At 56.0% G+C, this 22,342-nt stretch overlaps 5 protein-coding genes across 5 annotated transcripts; 3 read left to right on the top strand and 2 right to left on the bottom strand.

The window, feature by feature from the left end:
- Window positions 1-2,559: 2,559 nt before the first annotated feature.
- Window positions 2,560-4,907, top strand: ColSpa_07127 (uncharacterized protein; the record flags this gene model as incomplete). The annotated part of the gene is made up of 2 exons (XM_049273339.1): window positions 2,560-3,065; window positions 3,128-4,907. The coding sequence occupies 2 exons, from the start codon at window positions 2,560-2,562 to the stop codon at window positions 4,905-4,907; spliced, it is 2,286 nt and encodes a 761-aa protein (XP_049129296.1).
- A 1,291-nt stretch (window positions 4,908-6,198) lies between these two features.
- On the top strand, window positions 6,199-7,271 carry ColSpa_07126 (uncharacterized protein; the record flags this gene model as incomplete). Its single annotated transcript, XM_049273338.1, has 3 exons — window positions 6,199-6,402; window positions 6,468-6,738; window positions 7,033-7,271. 3 exons carry the CDS (start codon window positions 6,199-6,201, stop codon window positions 7,269-7,271), a joined length of 714 nt encoding a protein of 237 aa, XP_049129295.1.
- Window positions 6,214-7,518, bottom strand: ColSpa_07125 (glyceraldehyde-3-phosphate dehydrogenase; the record flags this gene model as incomplete). Its single annotated transcript, XM_049273337.1, has 4 exons — window positions 6,214-6,416; window positions 6,476-6,707; window positions 6,990-7,160; window positions 7,390-7,518. The coding sequence occupies 4 exons, from the start codon at window positions 7,516-7,518 to the stop codon at window positions 6,214-6,216; spliced, it is 735 nt and encodes a 244-aa protein (XP_049129294.1).
- Window positions 7,519-11,897: 4,379 nt separating this feature from the next.
- Window positions 11,898-12,920, top strand: ColSpa_07124 (NADPH-dependent methylglyoxal reductase GRE2; the record flags this gene model as incomplete). Its single annotated transcript, XM_049273336.1, has 1 exon — window positions 11,898-12,920. One exon carries the CDS (start codon window positions 11,898-11,900, stop codon window positions 12,918-12,920), a length of 1,023 nt encoding a protein of 340 aa, XP_049129293.1.
- Window positions 12,921-16,810: 3,890 nt separating this feature from the next.
- ColSpa_07123 (uncharacterized protein) lies at window positions 16,811-18,071 on the bottom strand (the record flags this gene model as incomplete). Its single annotated transcript, XM_049273335.1, has 2 exons — window positions 16,811-17,656; window positions 17,712-18,071. 2 exons carry the CDS (start codon window positions 18,069-18,071, stop codon window positions 16,811-16,813), a joined length of 1,206 nt encoding a protein of 401 aa, XP_049129292.1.
- Window positions 18,072-22,342: the final 4,271 nt, after the last annotated feature.

Here is a 22,342-nt window from a genome sequence, read left to right as displayed (position 1 = left end):
GCGAAACCAAAGACAAGGACGGCGACGGCGCATCGGATTGGCTTAAGATACCAAAGTGTGTTACACAACACATGTAAATATGTTTTCCAGGCAGGCATCCTTGCATACCCCTGCCTACAAAGATGGGCAATACGGTCAGAGACGACACCACTCTCTCTTGCCTTTTTAGTTGCCCTCAAGGGTGGGCCAACACTAGATCACCATCTACACGTCTCTGGTCCTCACCTTGAAAGACTGAGAAACAGTTGAATCAAAGCCTTCATACTGTCCAAGTTCAATGATTGTCGAGTCACTGACAAGTGGTTCGGTAACGAATCCTACCACTTGTAAGTCACTGCTCCGTCAGTACATACTCAGAATGTGTGGCTCTTGCCAGTGCTGGCGAAGTTGCAAATTATTTCGCGGCTTCTACGATTTCCGCAACCCAACCTGTGAACGATTGCCATTTTCTGCCTCGCCCGTCTTTGCTGAGTTGTCTGGTTTGATGGGTACTTGGACAGACAGCCATGAGACGGGGTATATTATATGGTCTCGGCAGAGCGGGAAAAAGGTGTTGGCGGTAGCACACACTGTACACACGCGCGCAGTCCGAGGCAAAGGTTGGGGGCACATTGTGGCTGACCTCACGCTAACAGCTCAAGTGGCCGCTACGCTGCCGTCCCGCAGAAACAAGTTGGCGCTGGGCAGACCCGGCCTAGGCGCACGCATGGGGAGGTACGTAGGCATCGGGCATTTTCTAGCCCAGGAGAGCACATCCCATCCTTCCTGGATGGCCCATTCCACTCCCGTTGCGCTCACCCATTGGACCGGCGACGGTTTGCGCCGCAAGACGTGGACCACGCGAGCTGTAAAGCAAGGTAGCTCAAGGAAAGCCCCTCCCCTCCAGTACGTCCCCAAGGTCCCGTCGTATCGGCGGCCAGTGGCCAGTGATTGCCAACCAGCATGCCAACTAGAGACGCCCAGATGATCATCTCATCCTCTCCCAGTCAGTGCCCCCCTCCTCCCAGTCAAGAGGACAGCGTGCAGTGCGGATAAGGTGCCAGAGACCAATCTCGGCACCAACCTTTGCACCGCGCAATTGGGTGCCGATGGTGCAGTCGGGATGGGATGGCTTAGGGAGCAAGCCCGCACGCGCCTCACCTACGTAGTAATTCCCTGCCTTCTCACCTCTCTCTCACCTTGCACTGCTCGTCACTGACTTCCAATGACCATCTCCCTTTCGCATCGTCTGTGTCCAATTGTCGTCCGCAGTTTCCATTGGCCTGGCTTGGCTTGCTTGTGCGATAGCGCGCATGTCTTGCCTCGTCTCTTGCCTGTCCGGCCTTGCCATTCCTTCCTCACCTTTAGCACTCCTTTTTTTTCCCTAACTGACTGACCCTTGACCTCTTCTTTCCGTACCAACCAACTCCTTCCTTGCCTCACCTCGCCTACTGCTGGGCTGGACTGGGCCAGGCCGGGCATCCACCTTTTTTTTTCTGTTCCCTTCTCGCGCTATTGCAACTCACACTGTGACCTGGACCTCCAATCCACGTCCAAATCCACCCGTCTGTCTCCCCGTCGTCCACCACTCGACCCGCGCGACCTTGACCCTTTCCAATACCAACTCCTACCTTGACCCTTGTCCCACCCCGTATCATCGACCTGCGGCACGTCGTCCCGTCCTCAACCCCGTCTGGATCCCGCGCAACTGCTCTGCTGGGACGCTCTTACACCTCTTCGCACCGACCCGACCCAAAACTCGCGTCGATTGACCTGCACCTTTTGAGCGCCGCGTCGCTTCCCATCCCATCGCATTTTTGCAGCGGCGGCGGGTCACGCTGGGAAATGCGCTGCGGCTCATCTCCGCTACTGCTGATGCAAGGGTTGAATGTTCGGAGCCTGCATGCACCACTCCCACGACCACGAACACGACGTTGACCCCGACAACCACCACCACCTCCTCCTCCTCCTTTAGAGCGACCACGTCCACGACATACCGGACAAGACACTCAACTCCTCGAGAACAACCATCATCTCCCCCGACACATGAACCACGTCGCGATCGCAATCATTGCACTTAGCCACCGCCGAATCAATCGCCAATAGCTTGGTCTCAGGCCACCTGCTCGCGTTTCCCCCGATTCTTCGCAAGGATACACTTCGGCACTTGCTGCACGTCGCCCAGATAAGGGCCGTACCCAACACCCACGTCACGCTATCACGACACATCGTCGCCAACGCCCGCCCGGGGCATAACACCCAAGCACCTCATTGTCGGCGCTGATTGCCGCCGGCTCGAATCAATACCTTCGTGGGCTGCGGAGAGAGCTTTGTGCTCTGCTCCGGCGCCCATTCCATCATCTGCATCAACCATCGACCTCGCATTGGCTGTCGCCATCGCGACCCTTTGTTATTCAACCTCAACCCCCGACACTCGCTATCCCAACCACAATACCCCCATCCACCACCATCGTACCTCTCCATCCCGCTCCGTCCCGCTCTTTTGTTCCGCGCTCCCAACCGCGCATATTGCGATTCCTTTCCCTTCATGCCCCCACGGCATGCAAACGCCACTAAACCATGGAAGCAGCGGCGAAGAAGGTCCAACTGCTGGCACAGCGCATCCTGCCCGACCGACCGCATCATCTCTCCGTATCCCCCGACCAGCGCTTTCGCGTCCCGCCCGAACATAGCAAGCTCTTTGAGGAGTTCAAGCATCCGCGCTTGCAGTACATGACGCTGCTGTCCGACGCGGATCGCGGTATGCTACTCACTCGCCCATACTATGATATGCGCGAAGAACCTCCGAACCCCACCGCCCCCAAGGAATCGAACGCGAAGATGGAGAAGAAGGCCGTGACCAAGCTATCACTGAGTGATTATAAGAACAAGCAGAAGAAAGTGTCGGATTCCCCTCCCGACACTGGAACGACGCCGAGGCCCGACGCCTCGAGGAAGGAGAAGGAAGCGGCGGATGGTCGGATCGATCGAGAACCCAAAAAGATGGACGCATACAGGAATCGCGAATCCGAGGCGTCAAAAGACGTCAAGGCGCACAAAACGCGCGAACTCGCCCACGATGAAAGGTATATATTATATACGCGCTCCCCTTGCGCCATAGCCGTGCGCGTTGACTGATTGATTGTAGAACGAGCAGGCAAGAGAACAAGCCTAGGGCGGCTCAAGAAAGTAATGATACCCCAGAGAAGAGGAAGCGGGCTGCGGACGCCGACAATGAGTTGCGACCTCAGAAGCGAGCGAGACCTGAAGCTAGCACCCCGCTAGATGAACGATCGCGAACACCCCGAGACGATACCCCGAGGAGGAAAGAGATGCAGTCATCACATGACAGGACACCGCAGAAAGATGGCAAACTGGGTACAAGCTCATCATCATTACCCAACGGACGATCGGCTCTGAAAACAGCGCTTGGCTCGGGCTCAGGCGCCAACAAGTCGCCTGTATCGCGAGCGCGAGGCGACTCCATCAACGGCAACAGGCCTAGTCCTTCGGGCAGTAGAGCTAGGGCTGAAACTGCGTCGTCGAGGTCAGCAGTCCCGCCGTTGCTGTCTCCTCTACACCTACCGAACGAGTCCGATTCTCGTCCTAAAGATAAAAGGCGGGATGATGTCGGCGAGCACAACAGATCCCAGAAGTCCCTGAAGTCGGAGCCGCCGCCGCCCATCAAGAGACCGAAATCCCCCCTCAAGCTTCCGGCGCTGCTCTCTCCGACATTGCCCCCGATAGTCGAGGAGGAACTGGCACGGTTGAAGAAGACGCCAACCAAAGGCTCAACTACGGGCCAAAGAACACATCCTCCAGATTCCCCGACGACTGGCAAGAGACCAAATATCGTAGTGAAGGAAGAGGATGAAGATCGAAAAGAACCAAAGGAAAAGGCCAAGGACAAGCCTCGCAGATTCATGGTCACGCTCAAGTACAGCAAGAAGTACACCAAGTCTGTCCAGAGACTGCTGGCACTGCAGCCCAGGAAAGATGCGATCAAGAAGGAGCGCTCAGTGAGCATAGAGCCACCGGCGCCGCCTCAGGCGCGGAAACGACCCATCAGCAGTACCGAGCATGTTGGCGATTCGATTGCGGTGAAGCGACCCAGGACGTCGGACATCACAGGCTCCATAAAGCTGGTCACGCCTTCAACGCCTTCGAAGGCGGCCACGACGATGTCAAGAGTGGCATCGAGCAACTCGGTCAATACCCCTGGAGACGGCAGCAGCCTCACCCCCGCTGCGCCACCTTCATCAGACCGTGACCGGCCACAGACAAGAGACGACAGCAGAGAGGCCGCGAACCCGGCCAGGGTCCAATCGCTGCGCGACCGTTGGAGCCGATTCAGCAAACTCGGTACCAAGTTAAAGCATGAGCGCGATATGCTATTGGAGCGCAAGAACAGCGACCGCGGCGCACCTATATCCGACTCGGATAGCAAGCTCAGCATGATATTGGGGTTGGAAACCGCATTGGCATTCATGGTTAGCTTCAGGGCGCTGTTCGAGTCGCGGCGAATGGAGAACAAGGCGCAAGATCCCAAGCAATGGGGTAGCATTCTGCCATTACTTAACGTCATGCGCCACGATGTACGGAAGAGCAAGCCGCTGGAGGCACTGTTTTGGCAGTTGCAGGGCGTGATCCACGAGGAGCTCATCAAGTGCTACTGGTCGCTCGACCCCGCATCCCACGCAGGGCAGATTATCGGTGCGGAACGGGGCCGGGCGAACGTGTGGAAATCGGCCTTTGACGCCGCTGAGCGCGTGGAGGCTTCTGCGATGCGCACCACCATGGGCCCGTGGACGAGCGTGGAGGATGCCGTGGCGTCGGCACTGAGAATCATGCGCCGGTGGACGCAAGAGGAAAACGTCTCGTGGCGCGCCGAGGTCACTGTATCGGCGGCCAACGGAGCGTCGTCATAGGATTTCGACGGAGGCAAGAAGCCGGCAGAGAGTCGGGTCGACGACGACGACACCTCCTTTACTGCGGCGGAGAGCTCATCGCCTCCCCATGTCGCGCACACCGCAGCCCACAAGATAGGAGGCGAAGGACACTAAGGGCTTCCTTCGTGGATTGTATTATGAGCGACCTCTGTCATCATGCCTACTGCAAATGGCTGGTAAGAAGACGGTTGCGACCACGCCGGCGATAGCCGCCTCGGCGTCTGGGTTAATCAAGGGAGATCTGGGACGCAACCCAACCGTATTGTGTGCAAGAAAAAGAAATCAATTGTATGAGGAGACAAAAATCTCTCTCTGGCGAGACGAAAGAGAACTACGCACGAGTGTCACTCCTGTGTGTGTGTATGTGTGTGTGTGTGTGTGTTCATCAAACCTCGGAACTCGAGACAGCGACATCTCGGTCTTCAAGCTTGGCGTTCTACGGGATAAGCAAGGACTCTCCGTCTCTCTCTGTGTGTGTGTGGACTTCTTGTTGTTGTTTTTAGGTACATAAAAAAGATATCCCCTCGTACGTGTATATGTGTGCGTGCGCGCGCGAATACCGCTACATTGTCTCCTTTTTTGCTCTTGTATCCTACATCATGTTACGTCGAGGCCGGCCTCGTTTGGGGCTCTGCAGGGACACGGAAATGCTCATTTCGGGGTTGAGCGCGCGCCGTGTAAGTAGCACCCGGAGCGCGGAGGACGAAAGAGATCCTCGGGAAGACGCCGTTCGGACGTCTGGTCGAATGAGAAAACGGAACCCGTTTCCAAAGAGGCTCGCTCTACTTTTTTGTGATATGTGACGTGGTGATGCGCACGGCACGGGACTGGTCGAATCGGCGATCCCCGGCCAAGGCGGGATGGAGATTGTATGGGAACGACCCCGCACCCACACAACCCCTCACAGCTCGAGCACCGGCCAGCCCACATGTTATGATGCGGGACAAATGAACCTCTACAGCATGATGCAGATATGGGACTTGTGCTTCAATATTTCTTCACCGTGTTCACTGGGCATTTCAATATAAGGCGTGGACTGTGATGGGTAGGCATAATCTATTTCATAGACGTCATACGGACATGTATTCTGGGAGTTTTGTTTTGTAGGGAAAGACACAACCATCATCCTCCCCAGGCCTTGGAGACTCATCGTCTTCGTCGCCCTCCCAAGTAAAGACTGCCCCATCTTCATTTTACTGCTTTTGTTGGTCGTTGCTTATCATCTCATTAAAAGACCCGTTGGGTCCTGTTTCCTCTCCACGACGTCCTCATGTGTTCCGCACATTTACTTGGAGGCGTCAACCTTGGCAACGTGGGCAAGGAGGTCGAGGACACGGCGGGAGTAACCCCACTCGTTGTCGTACCAGGAGACCAGCTTGACGAAGTTGTTGTTCAGGGAGATACCGGCCTTGGCATCGAAGATGGAGGAGTTGGGGTTGCCGATCATGTCGGTGGAGACAACGTCGTCCTCGGTGTAAGCCAAGACGCCTGTGTCAGGTTAGCTAATGTTCACGAAAAGACATCGTAGACGGGCAGTAGAAGCTTACCCTTGAGGGGACCGTCAGCGGACTCCTTGATGGCCTGCTTGATCTCGTCGTAGGTGGCACCCTTCTCAATGCGGACAGTCAGGTCAACGACGGAGACGTTGGCAGTGGGCACACGCATGGACATGCCGGTGAGCTTGCCGTTGAGCTCAGGAATGACCTTGCCGACAGCCTTGGCGGCACCGGTGCTGCTGGGAATGATGTTCTGAGCAGCAGTGCGGCCACCACGCCAGTCCTTGGCGGAAGGACCGTCAACGGTCTTCTGGGTGGCAGTGTAGGAGTGGACGGTGGTCATGAGGCCCTCAATGATAGTGAACTTGTCGTTGATGACCTTGGCGAGGGGAGCCAAGCAGTTGGTGGTGCAAGAAGCGTTGGAGATAACGTCGGCGCTGCCGTCGTAGGTCTTCTCGTTGACACCCATCACGTACATGGGGGCGTCGGCGGAGGGAGCAGAGATGATGACCTTCTTGGCACCGCCCTGGAGATGGGCCTTCGCCTTGTCGATGGTGGTGAAGACACCAGTGGACTCGACGACGTAGTCGGCGCCAGTATCCTTCCAGGGGATGGCAGCGGGGTCGCGCTCAGTGTAGAACTTGACCTTCTTGCCGTTGATGACAAGGTCGTTGCCATCCTGCTTGATGTCACCGTTGAAGATGCCGTGGGTGGAGTCGTACTTGAGCATGTAGGCCTGAGGGACGACGTGTCAGCAACGAAAATCCTACTAGCGTTTGATGCTCATAGCAGTCATGTCGTGCCATTCACAAACATTCAGTCTCAAATCGTTGGATCCGAGAGCTGAATGACTATGTCTTTCCTCCTCCCAAGCACGCGGGCTGTGCGAGAGCAGCAGACAGTTCGTGTCATGGCAGACGTGATATCATGATGATGATGGAGGGGTAAGGTGGGGTGATACTCACAGCGTACTTGGTCTCAATGAAAGGGTCGTTGACGGCGACGATCTCGACGTCGGGGTGCTCGACGGCGTTGCGGAAGACAATGCGACCGATACGACCGAAGCCGTTGATGCCGACCTTGATGGGAGCCATGGCGTCTGTTGTTGTGTGTATTTGGGGTATTTCTGAGGGTTGTTTAGGTCAGTAGAGTTTTCTCGGGGCGGCGCTCAGTAATGGAGATCCGACGTGTAGGCGGGGTATTTATCGATGTTGCGAGAAGGTGGGGTGATGGGAGGGGGGAATGTGCAAAGCAGAAGCTTCGAGGGGAGCTGTCAGGAGCTAGGTCTCACCTTGAATAGGTATCACGTCGGAGTGTTCGACGAGATCAGAAGTGGGTTGATGTGTGTGGGGGAGTTTTCAATGGCAAGAAAAGAGAGAGAGAAGGAGGGACGAAACGGAGGGGAGGTGGTGGAAGGGCGCGCGAGATATAGTAAATTTGGTTGAGGGAAAGATGGTGGGGTGGTCTTCCAACGCAGCGCCGGCGGCCGTGGCAGGAGCAGGATGCCGGGAGCCAGGAGCACAGCAACAAGAGAGGCGTGAGGTGAGTGTGAGGCGAGGCAAGGAAAGGAGTGGGAGAGTCCAAGGCGGACTTGGCAAGTTAGGGAGGTACCAGGTACGGCCACTCCGCAGGGGTGGTTCCAGACTCCAGTGAGGCCCCGAGAACGGGTGAGGTGACTCGGTGATTCGAGGTGGTGAACGGGTGATTGCCTGGTCGACGCCAGGTGGTGAGCGGTGGGTGAGCGAATGAATGACACACACTTTTTCTCGCCCGGCAGTACCTCAGACCGCATAGCTCTTGCCCGTAACGCGTGTCTCGTACCTCTCTCTCTATCTCTCCCCTTCTTTCCCATGCCATGCCCGCCGTTGCCTCTCATCCACTCGGTCCAAGCAGGTGCGTCTTTTTACGGACGAGGCGGGGCGTCAAGCGGGAAGGCGCTGCCGCCATTTCCAATGTTGTGGCGTTAGCATGATACCCTCCGGGTTCTCGGACCAATTGGCATGATGGGAAACTAGAGCAAGGTGGGATGTGCTGTTCTGGTTTTTGCTGCTGGTGCTGGTGCTGGAGTACGGTACCTCCGAATATCGATTGACAACGATGGGGTCGTGGCGTTGACGTCCCCTTCCTTCTCACTACTTTTTTTTTCCCCTGACACCTCAACTTTGTCTGTGCTCCGTCTCTGCCATCTCGTATCTTATGACAAACTAGCCATCAACCCGTTGTTCCCCCCAATTCTTGCAACACTCCCAGCTCATTCCTGTCCATTCTTCGGCGGGGCTTGGTGGTGGTGGTGGTGTCACTTTTCACGAGAGCCACCGGACCGACAACGACTCGAGCACTACAAGCATTATCAGGGTCGGGAATGGTGAGGTGAGGTATGGAGGGGCATGGAGGGGCAGCTCACTTGATTTTCAACGCGGGAAAAAAAAAAAGTCAGCTACAGCACCTTATCCCTGGCCCCTGCTCCAGTTGCTGGCTTGCCCCTCGTTACATCACACTCGCAGCTACCCCCTGGTCCAACAGCGTCAGGCCCGATACCCCCGTGGACTCACTCACTGCCACCACCTCCTTCCTCCTCATGCAACCACGACGACCGTGGTCCACGCCAAAAAGCTCTGGCACCTTCGATGCTCAAGCTTCTCGCTCACCGTTCCAGTTTGTTTTGGTGGATGTTGTGAATTGTTATTATTATCCCTCTCAACTGGATTCAAGACACGACATGCCACAGACACACCTGGTTCAAACAGCTCGCTTGCACCTCTCGCCGTCCATCCATCCATCCCGCCATCCCGCGCCAAAGCTCCTTCTCCGCCCCAGGGTCCGATCTTGGGGTCCCTGCCACCGCATTCTCTTGCAGTCTTAATCAAGTCCGGCTTAGCTGTGAATGGATATCGACGAAAACCCCCCCCCCAGCTCCATAAATCACTCAATGCTCCATTGCCCATCCCGCCAAGCTCGACTGAGCCCAGCTAATGAAACACTTTGCCTGGTGCATGAGGCACTTCCAGCCTCGACTCGGCCGATTTTAGCTCCAAAGAGATAATGATCGAGAAGGGCCGTTTACGACTCCGTTCTCGGTCCCCCCCATATGGACCGCACCATATTTGGCTCCGTCGTCCGTGTTGAAAGGGCAGGATCCGCGCAAAAATACCCATCCATGCTCGTCCAAACCCTTCGATTCAACTCATATATTTTGTGCAAGCGCCATCGACTATCAAGGGTGCCGGGAGTTGTGCATGCCACCCAATTCTGCCCTTGGGGGGTCTTGGCCTGCTGCTTGAACTGCAAACCCGGTCCATCAAAACAGGGCTGGGGTGTTCCGGTGGTTGGTGGGGCCCGAGATCTGCCTCTCGACTCACCCAACCCAATGACCAGCCCGGTTGACCCGATACGCCGGAGTATCACGGCTTCGTCGGCCCCAAGAGCTCCTGGCTTCGCCTATATCGTCTCTGGAGCTTCCGAATACTTCGGAATTGACGATGTGCCTACCGAAAATACCCGCCAACGTCAATGCCGCGGCCTATGTGTTTACCGCCGGAGGCCTGCCTATCTACTGTTGCCAGGCGCCCGACAGGCCAAGATCGGATCATTTTCCATAGTCCCAACATCGATCGACCTGGCATGATATGACATTACCGCCCCTTCCCGCCTTTTGGCACCGCACGGCACAGGCCCCTGAATGACATTCTGGCCGTACTACGGCCTAACTAACGTGAATGAGCTATCACTCGGGGAAGATCCTTCAGCACTTGTAGTCGCAGTCTGATGAAACTAGTCAACATCTGACGACAAAATTGTCAGGTCATGAGACTGATCAACGCTGACGTTCGCCTTCGGCTTACCAATCTGTCATGTCAAGGGCGCACAGTATCAGCCGTGTCATCAGCCTCGTGGCTAGGAGGATGTCACTGATGCTCGTGCCGTCTGGAAGCCCACACCATCATGGCTGGCCGTTTCTTATGTCCCAAGTCCACCGTTAACTGGGTACTCACGACTTACATGGACCACGGCAGCAGGCGTAGCTTTCCAAGAACCAAGAAGCTCTCCTACAGGCCCCGTTTGCCGCCAGCCGCCCCGGAATGATGCGCCCTCGTCGAGGTTCGACCCGACCTACCCCAGATTTCCGCTCCGGTTCCTCCCGACCGCCGCCCCGATGCCGTACATAAGCCACAGTTTGCCGAGCCGGGGTACAGGACCTCGTGCCTGGAGATCTGGGACCTCGTCTCATCTAGCAGCGATTAGCCTCAAAGATTCTTCAAGACCCGGGGTTCGCGTTCGGGTCGGTGGGGTCAATGGGCAACCCGCGTCATGAGCTAGCTGAGGGTTGGGTTGCGGGCGTGTAAGTCGGGCAGTCAGAAGCATTTTGGCAGCTATCCCACGAATCGCCATCCACGCCTTGACTTGCATAATCTGTGGGTTCTGTCTGTTACGGCTAACGCGCAGAGGTTGGTGTTTTGTGGCCAGCAGCACGAGATTAACCTTTGTGAGATGTCGTGGCCTCGAGGACAAGCTGGCAGTGAATTGTGCATCCCCCTATGACGGGTCACAATCCGGACGTGGCTATGTGTTTTTTCCATTTGGTGATGGTATATTCAAAGACCCCATTCCCCGACTCAGATGGGGAAGGGTCGAACCCGTAGCATTGCCGTTATGGTTGAAGCATCCTCGGCTTTGAGATGTCGGTGAACTTCCTTCACCTCGGTGAAGTGGGTCATACACCGAGTCGACCTGCCCTGCCGGGCATTTGTGCTGCGTTTGTTAAGTTTGACGTAAACCCCCCACCTACGATGCGGCCCAAGCTCGGCACAACGGCTTTCAGCGCATTATTAATCCCATGTGCAGTTGTGCCATTGTGCAGAGGTTATGCCTACGCCAACTCGAATCAATTGTCAGCGTAACCCCCACGGTTTCCCCCACGAAACATCTTAACGCCGCATTTTCACCTTGAGAGGTGTCGGCGAAAAGCTCCTCCCTCAGCATCCGACTTTCAAGTGGATTGATCACCGAAGCAAGGCATCGGCGCAAATAGTTGAGGGTCATGATCCTTCCATTGACACGGTTCTTACCCAAATCGTCTGCTTACCCTGTATGATGTCATTCGCATTATCCATGTCAACCTTGAGAGATGATTTGCAAGCGCGAGCGCCGTTAAGGTGCAGCGGCGATTAGCCCACCGCCCTCGGTGTAAGTGACTTATTCTGACGAAATTGCGGGACGCCCGAAGCCCTTGCCAGTCTTTGAAATCAACATGGCATCGAGTCTTACTATGGACTCGGATGCCAGCGGGATCCTTCGCAGGTATAAAGGTAGGCAGGATTGTCACGAAAGTTTGAGGTTAGAAGTATTATCAACAACAAAGTTGGAACCCCATATCAACACAACATCTCATCAACTCAACGCGTAACACCACTCAACTCACCTACAAGGACTTTCATCTCACTTCAACACATACTACTGAATCAAAGCAAACACGATGACTGCGAACCAAACCCTTCTCGTCACCGGCGCCAACGGCTACATCGGCACCCACATCGTCAGCTTCGCCCTCGAGCGTGGCTACAATGTCCGCGCAACCGCCCGTTCCGAGTCCTCCTTTGCCAGCCTCCGCGCCCTTTTCCCCAACTCCTCGGATCGCCTCTCCTTTGCCATCGTCCCGGACATCACCAAGCACGAATCCTACCAAGATGCTCTCGTCGGCGTCTCGGGCATCATCCATGCCGCGTCCCCCTTCATCCTGAACCCCAAGAGCAATGAAAAGGACCTCCTGCAGCCCGCCATCAACGGCTCCCTCGCCATCCTCGAGGCTGCGAGGCTGTACGGGACTGAAGTGAAGCGCATCGTCAACGTCTCGTCTTTTGCTTCCATCGTCGACATGGCCCAGGGGTACCGTCCGGGATACACGTACACGGAGAAGGACTGGAACCCAATGACCTATGAAGAGGCATCCAAGACGGACAGCGGCGCCGCGGCGTACTGCGCCTCCAAGGCCCTCGCCGAGAAGGCCATGTGGCACTGGGTGGGCGAGAACCAGGCTGTGACGTTCACGCTGGCCAACATCTGCCCGCCCTGGGTGTTTGGACCGTACCTCGGCACCCCTGACCTCGGTCACCTGAGCGAGTCGATGGGTCTGCTTTGGAAGCTGGTCGACGCGAAGGAGGTTCCGCCAACGGACTTTGGCGGGTATGCCGACGTCCGGGACGTCGCGCGGGCACTGATCGGAGCGATTGAGACGCCGGCCGCAGGGGGCGAGCGGTTCCTCGTCGGTGAAGGCTTTGACTGGCAGACGGCTGCCGATATCATCCGCGAGGAGGTTCCCGAGGCGAAGAGCAGGGTCCCCGAGGGACGGCCGGGATACGGCAAGACGGAGGAGCGGTATGCCGTTGACGGGAGCAAGGCCGAACGGGTTCTGGGGTTGAAGTACACGCCCCTGAACGTCACTCTGAGGGACTCCATCAAGCAGCTGTTCGAGGTCGAGAAGGCTCCCAAGTCTTCTTAAGATAATGTCGACTCATGTTAGCAAGTCCTCGGCTCATGTTAGCAAGTCCATTTTGTCCCTAGTTCAGTAGCAAGGAGTACAGGTAGCGTAATGAAATCATCAGATAGATTACAAACTCGACGGCCCTCTTAGCCATGTCATCTAAAGTCTGCCATCTTGGTATAGCTTCTTCACTCGGAAAAGACATCGCCGTGCTATGCCCTTAACATGTACTACATATCTCGAAACAGAACTCCAACTTTTTTTTCCTGCCCCTTCTACATGCTCTTGTTCAATAGCTGTTCGTGGGATCGACGCCGTTGACTTCCGCAAAAGGATCCCAGTCGGCGGGTTGGGCACGTATTCCATGATCCTGCTGACCTTGGTGGCCAGCTCCTCGCCGTAGACCTCCTTGATGAAGGCAATGATCAAGTCCAGACCTGAAGTGACCTGGTTTTACAAACGGTTAAGTAATCCATCATCCAGACATTCTACACTCATTGAAATTGAAAATATGAGGGCACACTTACACCAGACGAAGACCAGACGTTGCCATCAGCCACATACCGCGCCGGCGAGACCCACTTCACATCCGGTCCCATGGCCGTGATCAGCTCCCACGCCGCCTTGTTCGTCGTAGCCCTCTTCCCGTCCAGGACGCCCGCCTTGGCCGCGAAGCTGGTGCCCGTGCAGATGGTGATGAGATACTTGACCTTGGGGTAGTACCTCCTAACGTAGTCGACGATCGGCTCGAGGCCGGGGGCGCGGATGCCGGGGCCGCCGGGGACAACCAGGACGTCGAGGTCGAGGTCGTCGTCCAAGGTGGCGGTGGGCTGGATCGTCGGCCAGAAGGACGAGTTGTAGGCGTTCATGCCGGCGGCCTGCGGGGCGGTGGTGACTGGGTCGAGGGTCGCGGCGATGAGGTGGAGGTTCAGGTGGCGGTTGTGGGCGACGAGCTGGAGGGCGTCGAGGGGCCCGAAGATGTCTAGCATGTCCATGGCCCGGAAGACGATGGTGCCGAAGTTCATAGGGGGCGAGGTGATGTTTGTCGTCGGGATTAAGGGGGCGGGGTGAGGGTATTGCGGGTTCCGTGGAGGAAGGGATTCCCGGCGACAAGGGACGTGAGTATAGTCGCAGTCATAAAGGTTGTGAGACGCATTTTTGCCGGTTTGAAGGGGTTTGTTGACGTCTTTTCTTAGTGATGGTGGTGCGGAAGGTGAGGGAGAAGCCAGAGGATGAGGATGAAGGTGAGAAACTTGGAGATCTCTGGTGAAGAATGGAAGAGACACTGGCAGTAGCTGGAGAAAAGAACGTGGTGGTATTGAAGAGTCGTGAACAATCGACACTGCCAGGCGCCGGAGCTGTGTGCATGCAAAGCCGGCAGTCTATGGAATATATGTCATTTCCATCTACAGCATCCAACACCAGAAATCAAAACTGATAGACCCAAGACCCGCGAATGCTCCAAGCCAATAACGTCAAAGGCTCTACGACTGAGCCTACGAGGATGCTAGGGGTTGGGTGTAGCATTCCGATCCCGAAGGAACGGCGCGGCGTGATCCACGCGGAGGGGGGATCTGCAACATAGACGCAACATAATATCGACCTAGAAGGTCCCAAGATGTCAGCTTGGCAGCACACCAGGGACAAGCCAACCAAGAGTTGACAGCTCAAGGCGAAACAGGGTACTGTTTTTGTCCCGAAGAGAACTGAGCAGATTCGAGCATGTTTTATGGGGTCTCTTTGATTTCCCCCTTTCTTTTTTCACTCTCGTCGTCTGCCTGCTTGCGCAAACCCGTGGATTGTAAGCGGGTTTGCATGGTTGTGACACCTTGTGTCCGTTCTTAGTGGACAAAGGCGTGCTCGGGATGAGGCCTTGGCTGTAAGGAAACAGGCTGGAGAGCTGCAAACAGGCAGCGGTTGATGTCGAAAGGGGGTGTCATTGCGGCGGACGAGGTTCCGGGTTTCCTCGTGGGACTATCTGCCAAGCTTTGCTGTTTAATATCGCGTTGGGACGCTTATTGGCTATTTCGCGATGAGCGTCTCTCAAGGACAACAGTTCCCTGGGGGACCTTGACCACTGGCGGTTCGGATGTGTACGTTAGGATCCTGGAGGCGGAGACGTCGGAGTGACAGCGAAGCAAAGTTTCTAATCATTGGGGCTTTAAGGTCAAACAACACCATTGGAGTCCACCTGAGACATTTCAGTTGGCCTGACGAGAGGCATCGACAAGTCGGTAACCCATGGAGAAAGGTTTGCTGTTGAATTGCCAGGAGGAAGGCCAAGCCGAAGGATCGGACTGAGGTAAATGACAGGTGGGGTTAACGCTACCCGGTCCGGTAGTCTGTCTCCGGTGGACGCCCATAGACGCCCGGGCGGCTCCGCCTCGGACAGTAATCCACGAACGTTGGGTCCGGACCAAAGACGAATGGCTGCCGGCTTTACCGCGCGCCGAACTGCCTAGACCTATAAGAGCGATCACGGACCTTTCATTCACTACAATGCAATTTAGATTTGTCAATATGGGCTACTTAATCCCAGAGGTATCAATCAATCCTCTTTCAGAACATTCTCACAGCCAAGGCCTCCAAGTATGTTACTTGATGCCCGTCAAATCTTTCAAGTCCGCTGCCATGATGCAAGCTCACGAACGACTTCAAACCCTTACTGGCTTGTGCTAACTTATCGACGGAAATCCACTGCTATTTATGACCCGTGAAGTAACGGGATCTATTCCAAGTATATCATACAGCCAGGCTTCCTCAGGCTCCGTTGTGTCAGCATCCTATCGGCTTTGGGCACCGGCACGTTGTTGGCTGGCGGGGTTTCCCAGTGATGGGAGTGATCGTTTGGTTGATTCAATGTTTCTGGTCCTGTGATTATAGCTCTCCTGACGGGGGCTTGCATGGCATTGAGCGCATACGACGTCCCTCCAGCAATCGCATTATCGAAAAGCTCTGCAATGCTCAATGGCTGGAGCCAGGCCAAAACCAGCTCCCAGTCTTAAACATGAACGGCTTGACCTCGCAACTCGCTGACCAGCACTGCGTCCCAGCGCGTCCTGAGCATATGCAAAGGCTCGGCATATCGTATCATCCTGAGCAAGGCCGGCCGGTGCGTTGGGTGGGGATTAACAGATGCTCGTCGTGGTCCATGAGGTGTTAAGCCAAAATCAGGCTGGCATTCACTCGGCCCGGAAACGATGGAGGCGATGAAAGCCCCGGCCGGACACGAACCTCTCCCATCCCGTCAGAATTGTTCAAGCCGTCGTTTATCCATGAAGAACATTGGCAGACTCTAGAAAGAGTAGGGGAGGAAGTGGGCAATTTCTCCCTCGTCTTCTATGGCCTTGGTAGCAGGCAGAAGGTCAAAGGCGCCTGTTCAGCCACACCCCTTGACATCACAATTACAGAGTGTCTTGTTGCATAGAGCTACGCAAACGGCCGGCCGTCAAGTCTATATCCCATACAACCACGTCATCCAACTACTCTTGCTGGCCCACTTTGGAGTGTTCCTCTCTCCGAGTTCGTCGTGTTGCGGGAAAACGCAACGCGAGAGCATGTAAGGTTAGGCATTGATCACGATGTATCCGCCGTTCGTGGAACACTTGTCAACCGGAAAACTCCGCCATCCAGAACCGCACAAGCGCGATATGTCAGTTTTCTAGATTTTCCCGTTCTTCTCTACTGTCACAGACCTTTAGTTTCTCTAAACCTTGAAAACTCGAACACTCTACTCAACTGCTCTGCCCGATCCAAATATCACAACAGACAAAGTGCACCAACAGCCGGCCATGTATCTCGTTCTCTATACCATTTCCAAGCCCCTCTACCCGTAGTGTTCTAACACAAATGCCTCCCGAGCCCACAACGATGCTGATTCGCGCACCTTGTCGACAGTATTTGTCTACCTAATTACGCAAGACCATCCCCAAAACACCACCTAACACGCCTCGCACACGAGCCTGGTTCTCATGGATGCAGGTAAACACGACCGCCGTGCTGGCGGCAAACACTAGCGTCTCCCTCCACTGCTTGTCCATTCCGTACCGCCTAGGCAACAACGTCGCCATGGCCCGCGGCGCGACGAAGAGGGCCATGTCCTTGCGACGGCTGGCGGACTCGACGAGCACACTCCAGCCACACAGGCAGCATCCGGTACGAACACAGATGCCGGTGTCGATCTTCTGACGCGCCGCCATGTCCTTGCCGATGAGATGAGGCCCGATCCTCGTCCGGGCGAGACAGACGCCGTAGTAGAAGAGCGTGATGTACGTCCCCAAAAAGGCCGCCGAGCGCGACGCCGAGAGCAGCACACGCAATACATTCTTCTTGTTGATCGGCCCCCTGAGGAGGAGCGCCATGCTCAGGGGTAGGTACATGGCCATGGACCACTTCCACGACCGATAGAAGCGACTAATGGCGTGGAGCTCGCACGAGGGGCCGCAGCCCATGTGGACCATCTCGCAGGGGATTGGGATGGATTTTGACGGGTCTCCCCATTCCACCGGCCACTTGTACTTCTCGCACATGCCTTGCAGTAGCTCCGCCTGACCGCTCCGGCCGTAGGCCATCTCGCCGGCGCGCAGCTTCTGGAGAGCTTCGATGAGCCGCATATCGACATTGGCAGCCGAGCTGATCCACTTGTTGTAGGCGCTGGGGAGCCGCGAGGGATGGTAGATCCACGACCACATGATGAAGGCGCATGAGGTGACGAAGAGGCACGGGTCGGTGAATCTGCCTATGATCCACTCCGCCTGTGGAAAGTCAGTAATCAAATCGGCATACGAGATAGAGGACTGGCGTGCGTACCTTGGTCCATCTCCCCTCAGCAACACGACGTGCGCGTCTACGGGCCCATATCTCTCCAACGACGACATCAAGTGCCCGCGTCAGTGTGAACAGGGTCAAATCTAGAGTTCGCCCGGCATATCGAATCTCCTTCAGCCCGGCCCCTGGAGGAATGTCCGATTTGACCGGGATTTTTTCTGTGAAGGCTGAGCTCTTCTTGGACTGCAGAAGTTGCAGGCTAAACCACGCAGCAATGAATGTGGCGCTCCATCTGGCAAGTCTGGCTTTGGTGTCAGTAAACCATGGATCCTGAGCAGCATCGCAACGGATGTATCTGGCCCACCAACCTGATACGCGTTGCCTCGGCGAGGCCCTTCGCATTGAGCTCGAAAAAACGCCGGAGAGGCTCCTGCGAGGACGTGTTAGTGATTAGATACGGGTCAAGTTATCTGGTGCAACGCAGTTGGAACGCCAGGCTATTGTAGTGAGGTAGCGGGCGGCCTAGCAGCAGAACAGTATGCAAGGGGCGCGACCGTCCTTCAGCTAGTGGGAAGACAACGCTGTTCCACAAGACATTACAACCACTTGGTTGAGTCTATTGGCTTCGGAGATTTTGAGCCAACAGGGAGTTGAAGCTCAAAGGTTTCCTTCGTTGTTGCCGTTGCTGTTGCTACTGCGTTGACAGCGCCTGGCCCCCACATCCATTATATAGCCGGCGTCAACTCCGGTTCACTGGGGTCGGACATACCTCCAGCAAGGTGCTGCCGCCAACTATCACGGCGCAAAAGGTTGGAAAACGCTGGGGGTCTAGACCGGCAAGGACTATCCGCCTGAGTTGTGCCACAAACCCGACGCACTGTCCATTTTCTGTTGAGGCTCTGCGGCGTTTCTTGGTAATGTATTGCATCAACAGTGTAAGGATCCTTGGGGCGACAGCGGAAGCATAGCCAAGCAGATAGGCCCGGAGGAGGGGCCGTAAGATGGGCGGAACTCCGTGCAGCTCAACCAGGCTTTTCCGGCGAATTTGCATCTGACTCCGAGGTAGCATTGCGGATGGAAGATGTGTAACAGCAGCCATGAGGTTTCGGCGTCAAGTGCCGGTAGGTGAAATCGGAACGGTTCCTGGGCAGAGAATCAGCGATGCGCATCGGAGCCAGTAAGCGATGTGTCTGTGCACTCGGGGGTATGGTAATGATGTAACCGTACAACGGCGCCAGGTTCGATGGTAGACTGATTGATCAAACTGAGTTCAACGGAAGGGATTTCAAGTGGCTGAAGACATGGGTTGTTGCTCTGGGCGAAGGGCTCGATCAGCGAAGTGTGAAGGCAGGGAGGCGTAACGGGCGGTTGGACCACGGTAGTGCATGAGCTACCTTAGGTAATGAATGGGAAGAAGCCCGGCAAGCGGGACAGCCAGTCCGCTTCACATAGAAGGTATGAATCATGTCAAGTTGCGCGGCCAGCCGGATGATGACAGGTATTTGGTTACCAACAAGGTTCGGCATTGCCCGGGCTTGTCTTCACTCGAAGTCGACCAGCTACCTCGGATGCAACCAGGCACGTTCTGCAGGAGAGAGTCTGGGCATGTACGGAGTAAGGCATTATAGAACAACAAAGACAACGCGCAAAGGAGCTTCGAGGAGTAGTGAACGCGTCTTACCGGGGTAAGGTAACCAGATTGCTCAATTGGTTCGTCGAGTCTCACAACAACCGGTCCTCTGCCGCCAACTGTCCAGCGCCTAGGGCAGAGCCGGAACTGTGCTCCAGCGTCGAAAGTATGATGTGTCCGTACCTTGCGTGGTAGGAGATGAAGCGGACGGGAATTGTGGGGAAATAGTGCGTCCCACGATGTGATGGGGGGAGGGCCTGGGGAGAGATGAGCGACGTAGGTTGCGCAGGAAGTACAGGAGGGGGACCAGGGGGGGGGGACGGTCGACTGAGCCCGAAGACAATGTGACGATTGGATCCTTCGGCACACAACGAAAAAGAGGTCGAATCTGGCAAACGTGACCGAAGCGCAGATTACAGACGGCCGTCGGATATGATTGGCCGCAGAATAACGTTTCGATCAGCTGGCTTGTCACGCTGAGATTCACGCTGTAGACCAAGGAAAACGACAGCGACAAACTGGACCCGCAGCCAAGCCAGAAGGAGCCAAGGCGCGGCAATCCATGCGAGTGCGACAGTGTCAAATAAAGAGAGGTGTTCATCAGAGTCTGAAGGCCGCCTGGCTGAATGAAATCTGAAGGGAATTACGTTTTGCGTTGGCTCGGCAGGTGGCAGGCGGTGCCAAACATGGGATGCATTGCACGAGTCCCTGTGCGGTACAAGGAATGCTTAAGAATTGATCAGTGCGACCGGCCGGCCTTCAACGAGGACGTCGACGCTGGTTCCGCTCTCTCGAAGGACGAAAAAGAAAAGACCAGAGTTGAGTGTCGACTGTTTGAGTGGGCGGTCAACACAGACAGGCCGGGATAACCAGCCGTTTCGTATCGGCTAGGCTGTGTTTGTTTCTTTGTCTCGATGTTTCCGAAAATCTGGCCGCTGTCCCTCTCTTCCTTGCGGAGGTTGGACATTCAGTGTCAGTAAGGTGCCTTAGTGGGACCCGTCGACGCTAGTGAAGACGTACGAACTGGTGCCGCCAGGCCGTCAAGATCCCCAAAGATTGAGGCAGCACTGCAGCTGTCGAAACGGCAATATTCGATTGAGAGACCGGGAGGCTCAGAACGGAACGAAGCGGTGTTACAGATGCAGTTCCAGGCGACAGCTGGAAGCAACGGGTTTGGCCGAAGGATGAGCAGAATGAGCGGGAATAACGTGAAAGACAAGGATGAGAGCAAAGTCAAGCAAGCAGCCCAGCGCATATCGATCGGGTGCGGAACGGATCCTCGAAAGCTACCCCAAGCTGAGATGTGGTACGAAAAGTGCTGGGGAAAGCTTAGGAAGTGCGACTGTGCGGAGCACCCAGTTACAATGTACTTTGGAGGCCAAGCCCAGAACGGGATAGTGTCAAAGAATTCCTGGGGCGGAGGGGGAATTGGGACATGACTGGCAGCGTAAGACAGCAGGAGGAGGACAAGGAGCGATTGAGAATGGGGAGACCAAAAAATCGAGGGAAGCCCCGAGCTGGCATGTGATGCCCCGTTAGGATACTAAGCTCAGTAGGCCCGAGAGATGCGTCAACCCCCATGCAGCGAAGCCGCCAGGCACCGGCTAATAAGATGGTTGAGGTGGGCTCGACGAACCAATCAGCCGCGCTTCTCGCCTCCCGGCCTGTCTGCTGACCGCCCTTTGTGCGACTCGGAGTCCGCGCAACTCGTCTTTGTCAGCAACAGCGGGGGGCACCGCTTCAACGATATTGCTCGGCTTGTCTCATGTCTGTATGGCACCGACGCCGATCCTGGCCTTTCGCCAATTGGCCTTCCGTCCCTGTTCAGATGTTGGGACAGGCAAGGGCAGGAAACAAGAGCTACCGGCACCTCACTTGGCACGCACTTGCGAGTTGGGCCAATTGCCTTTTTGTGAGGTAGCAGCGAGGAAGATTAGGTAGGCCGGCTCGTCAGCGTCAAGTCTCTGGCCTGCCTCTGCCTGCTGTGTCTGCTGCTGGTACTAACTGCGGAGGCTTGCAGGGCGATGCAGGTGACCGTGCCGCCATCCCAGCCAAACCCCACCCCTCCCTCTCGGCGCTGCAACCTGCCCTGCCCTGCGACCTGCGTGCGACCTGCCCTCCCTCTTTCTCAGTCTCTGCCTCTTCTGGCAGGACTGGCTCTCAACCACCCCTGGTCAAGAACAGGGGTGGCCGTTTGGCTGCTTGGTGCCCCAGACCATTCCATTCTTCCCGAGTCGTCGTCCTTGATTTTGGGCTCGGCATTTTCCCACCCAGCCTAAAAAAAAAATCACGGGGTCTTTGTGCCCTCCGTTCTCTGCCGTCGCCGCCCGCCGTGACCCCGTCCGTCTTCCGTCACGTCCTTTCTACAACCTGTCTTACTTACCTTAGCTTGCGACTGGCCACCAACTTTGAAGCTGATTGGGGGTCCGTCTCACACTTGCCTGTCGTCGCTGTCCCAGCTGTCCGTACCGACTGCGGTTGCTGAGACTGGATATGCAAGTACACGGGTGAGGGACCTCAACATCACGCAGCAGCGCGCCTACGGCCGTCAGAGACTCTGTCCGCAAAGCAATCCAATGCTTCAAATGGGCCTCGGGCTCGCATCCCATCTTCGACATATACACGGACCCTTGTCGTCTCTAAGCTCGCTCTCGCCAGAGTCGCCATAGCCTCCCTCTGCCCACCTACTGGGACTCTCTGCCTCTGCGGTTCAACCAGTCTCAAGGGTCTTTTTCTGTATCCTTAGCACTGCATGGTCCGCATTTACGTCCGCCGTACGGGGTAGACCTTGGAACCCATTTCCACCACCACGAACAGCCCTCTCCATCCGGGCATAGCACCTCTGCTGCTCTGCTACATCCCATCCCGCTCGCTGCCCCCAGCTCCGCCCACCTCACTTTACCTCCCCGACCTTACCTCGTTGTACCTTACCTCGCCTTACCTTACACGGCACCCGTCCGACCTTCCTACTACGCCCTGTCGTCGCCGTCCATCCTCCCCCCCCCTCCTCACTCAAGCTTCCTAACCCCCGCTCTTCAGACGA

The sequence above is a fragment of the Colletotrichum spaethianum genome, assembly GCF_022836535.1.
Source record: "Colletotrichum spaethianum MAFF 239500 DNA, contig18, whole genome shotgun sequence".
NCBI classification, from domain to species: Eukaryota; Fungi; Ascomycota; class Sordariomycetes; order Glomerellales; family Glomerellaceae; genus Colletotrichum; species Colletotrichum spaethianum.
This window is presented reverse-complemented; position numbering and strand designations above follow the sequence as displayed.